Source organism: Otolemur garnettii, unplaced genomic scaffold (genome assembly GCF_000181295.1).
Source record: "Otolemur garnettii isolate 467f Iridium unplaced genomic scaffold, OtoGar3 scaffold00181, whole genome shotgun sequence".
NCBI classification, from domain to species: Eukaryota; Metazoa; Chordata; class Mammalia; order Primates; family Galagidae; genus Otolemur; species Otolemur garnettii.
In genome coordinates this window covers 1,950,092-1,954,209 of record NW_003852576.1, presented here as the reverse complement: position 1 = coordinate 1,954,209, position 4,118 = coordinate 1,950,092, and the positions used below count along the sequence as shown (strand labels likewise).

At 48.5% G+C, this 4,118-nt stretch overlaps 1 protein-coding gene across 14 annotated transcripts in view; it reads left to right on the top strand.

Moving 5' to 3' along the window:
* Positions 1-4,118, top strand: part of APBB2 (amyloid beta precursor protein binding family B member 2) — a 377,881-nt gene that overhangs the window by 255,608 nt on the left and 118,155 nt on the right. For 9 of the 14 annotated variants that reach the window (XM_023519597.1, XM_023519607.1, XM_023519603.1 and 6 more), the window contains one exon: positions 96-304. In XM_023519597.1, the coding sequence (XP_023375365.1) occupies positions 96-304 (209 nt within the window). The remainder of the gene's footprint in view (positions 1-95; positions 305-4,118) is intronic. The other 5 variants (XM_023519608.1, XM_012811964.2, XM_023519606.1 and 2 more) reach the window with 1 other exon arrangement.

The window sequence follows — 4,118 nt, the reverse complement described above, 5'->3', positions numbered from 1 at the left end:
CACACACCTGCCTATGGGGCTCAGCTGAGTTTTGGTACTGATCTTGGAAGACTCTTCTTCTTTTAATAAAATCCTTTCCCTCCCCCATTTCTCAGCAGATATATGGAGTGATCACTCATTTCAGACCGACCCCGATTTGCCACCTGGCTGGAAAAGGATCAATGACATCGCGGGGACCTATTACTGGCACATCCCTACAGGAACGACCCAGTGGGAACGTCCCGTGTCCATCCCCGCAGATCTTCAGGGTTCTAGGAAAGGCTCACTTAGTTCCGTAACGCCATCTCCCACCCCGGAGAACGAGGTAAAACTGAGTGTCTGTTTACTGGCTTAGTAGAATAGATGTAACTCGTGATTTCTCTGTAGACCACTTGCTTCTGCCCCCAACAGGTCACCAGGTAAGCTTTTCAATTATCATGCATGCTGCATTTGAAATCTCAGTAATGCTTCCTTTTAGTAAACAGTGTTAATATCCATCTTTCAGGGGTGTTTTTATTTCTTAATGGCTTTTGGTCTCTTGAAACACCATTGCAGGTATGGGAACAAGGGGGGCTGATTAATGAGATGTGGTTAAGATTCCCTGGGGCTCACCGAGGCAGTACTTCACTCTGCGGGTGCCATTGCACGGTGCTGGCTCCATAAAATATTTACACTGAGAAGAACATCTCGTGGCCAGACGTGTATAATTACTACATGTCTTATTAGCCTAGGGCTCGTTTGATAGTGCAGAGAGGGTGTCTGCAAGGGTAACCTGAAGAGCCCTCAGATGCCTGATTTCTATGAAAAAAATTGTGTTTACTTAGCAGAAGTGACATTATTTTGGAAACAATAGGCAGCATAAATTTCTGCTGCCCCCAAGGAAGAAATCTAGATGTTTAAACAAAGAATTGGGGCATTACAGAGTTTCATTGTGCTATTTATTAATGTAAAGATTCCTGCTGTGAATGTTTGTGGATCCTGATAAAATATTCAAGAGGATTACAGTTAGAAAAGGTCACGATTTTCAGGAATGACTTTTTTTGAGGAAAGGATTCTGATCCCTGACACCAGGCTTTTCTGCCTTTTTCTGACCTGAGTGTTTGGCTCTTTAAATAAGTCCATTTTATTGTGGGGACGTGAAGGGCACTTGAACTCCACTTACTGCAAAGCTTCTCTGTTGGCAGCTCTTATCACCCTTCCTATTCTTAAAAGTACACAATGCCTTGTTTCCTAAACCTTTCGTTACTGACTCGCTCTTCTCTGAGCAGCAGTCGGACCTATTATACCTGCATCCTCATCGTTCCTGCAGTTTCGGGCCTTTGGCTTCTCAGTTACCCAGCCTGGACCTTAGATTTTCCGCCTTGAAAGTAATGGGTTGGAGCAAGCTGTGCCCTCCTTGGTGGACGAGGACCTTGGTGTATTTGTATTTTGCCCTGATAACCAGGCACATGTTTCAGCCTTACTGCTCGTCACTGGGTAACATTGGTGACTTTTTACTGAAGCATCATATTCCTACTTGCTGGGCAGTTTTCCTGCAGTCACTTGTTCTCCTTCTATTGGGTGTGCTGGGGATAGACCCGAGCTGACACGGTCCCGGACCTGGGGGAGCTTGGCGTAAAGTACAGCTTTCCTCCTCCTTCGTATAGCTGCCTCCTGGGATTCCTCCTGGGTGGGGTGGAGCCTCCTGGAAGCAGAGCCGGCCAGGATTGGCCTCTGCTCTTCCAGGGCCTGGACACTCCCTTCCTTATGTGCACATCTTTTCTGTAGGCATCTCTGTTGCCAAAGGTCTTTCTCCATTCCAGGTTTCCATCTTCACCAACAGGGACTCGAGAATGCCAGTATGTGGACCTTACAGACAGGGAAACCGAGGCAGGGAGGGGTCAGTGACTGGTAGCAGCACTGGGTCTGGAACTTGAGTCCTGAATCCTAGGCTAGAGTTCGTCTCACTGAGTTTCCCTGGCCTGAAGATTCCAGCTGCTTTGTTTCATGCTTGTCCTAGAGGTGAGGAGACTGGACTAGGATTCAGATACAGGCTCTGTCCCAGGGATCTCATGTCATCTGCATTAGAAGCAATGACGTCCTCCTTAAAGCTTTCCTGCCGAGGCCACAACATGGGTGTGTAGACTCCCAAGAAGGACGTTCTGAGGCTTATGAGGCTTGAAGTTTTATTTCTTTGATTAATATGCTAGACTTTTGGCTTGGCACCTGTAGCTCAAGCGGCCAAGGCGCTAGCCACATACACCAGAGCTGACGAGTTCGAATCTAGCCCAGGCCCACGAAACAACAATGACAACTACAACCAAAAAATAGCCGGGTATTGTGGCAGGCACCTGTGGTCCCAGCTACTTGGGAGGCTGAGTCAAGAGAATCACTTAAGCCCAGGAGTTGAAGGTTGCTGTGAGCTGTGATGCCATGGCACTCTACCCAGGGCAGTAGCTTGAGGCTCTGTCTCCCCCCCCACCCCAAAAAAGCTAGACTTCTGTTTCTATATTTTTCATGAAAGTCTTAGAAAGAATGCAGCGTGGGTGGGCTGCTGGCCTTGGGTAACACTCCCAGGTAGCAGAGTTGGCCTCTAATCCCTGACCCTACTCAGGGTTAATTTTTGCTTATTCTCCCCTCATACCCATCCCCCCCCCCACCCTTATACCACCCACTGCTCGGGGCCTCTTCCTGGGCTCCGAATGGCACACCCTCCCTGCCACCTCTCCCAGAGTTCAATGTCCCATCGCTCCTCACTGCTCTGAACAATTTGTTGTGGTTTTCAGCAGAATTTCATAAGCTTCATTCCATTTGATCCTCTCAGGACTCTCATGTGGCTGGGACAGCATCATGTGCCCACTTGAGAAAGGAGGTCGCTGAGAGCCGGAGTTGCAGAGCCTGCCGCTGGGGTGAAGGGGGGATGCACCCAGTCCTAGCTCTGGCCCTGTGCTGACCTTGCTCCTTCCGTTAGTTCTGTTCCTCTCTCGTGCTGCTCTCAGTGCCTTTGTATCAGCAAAGATTCATCCCTCCATGGAACATGAAGGGATGCGTATTTTTAGGAACTTCCGAGACAGTGACTCATATCCAGAGCTTTCATAGCGCAGTCGGATAGATACTCTTTAGATCAGCCTTTCAGTTGTTCCTCATACACATTTTGCCCCTTGTACGTGAAGTCACAGAACCAAACAGATTTGTTTTTATTTATTTATGTATTTTATTTCAGGCTCCTTTATTCCATGAACATTTAGAGAACATCAACTATAGGGAAAACATTGACATTATCGTTGAAGATAACATTGGGACAAATACATCAATTTTATGAGGAAACAAAAGCATTGTCTACAAATCAATTGTGAAATAAGTGTACTCATTACCACCACTCCTGGTAAAGCTGAAGGTCCTGGCTAGTACCGTTATGATAACTTAAAAACAGGTTTGTTTGTTTTTATTTTTTGAGACAGGACCTCAGTCTGTCACCCAGGCTAGAGTGCATCATAGCTCACAGCAACCTCAAACTCCCGGCCTCCGGCGGCCCTCCCACCTCAGCTTCCCAAGTAGCTGGGACTACAGGCACAAACCACCACGCCCTGCTGATTTTTGTGGTGTTTTGGAGGAACAGGGTCTCAAACTCCTGACCTCAAGTGACTCTGCCCCCTCAGCCTTCCAAAGTGCAAAGTGAGCCAGGGTGGCACCAAGCAGATTTAAAAGGCAGCAAATTAAAGTCCCAGAGACAGAGGGAGGAGCAGATGGAGGAGGAAGGAGAGGAGGGGGAAAGAGCCAGCCTGGCGTGGACCCAGGGAAAGGTGTAAGCAGCGGCTCCCGCAGACAAGGCCACAGTGGACAGGTGTGCCTGGTGTGCAGGCCAGGGCTCGGGAAAAGGGAGGCAGTTAGACACCCTTTTATGTAGGACTTTAGGGGGTGGTTAATCCCACAGCTGGCCTGGAAAGTTAGGATCTTTTGCCCCGAACTTGTCAGGGAGTGGGCCAGCCCGATCCTTTGTGCCTTTGTCTTGGGAAGGCGGGGTGGGGGTGGGGGGTTGTGTTTTGCTGTGTTAGGCCCCCTGACACCCAGACTGTGGTGGAGACACGATGCTAAACCAGAGGTTCTAAGAAAATGCAAATATTTATACAGTGTCAGGCTAAAGCCTTGTCTCATTACTT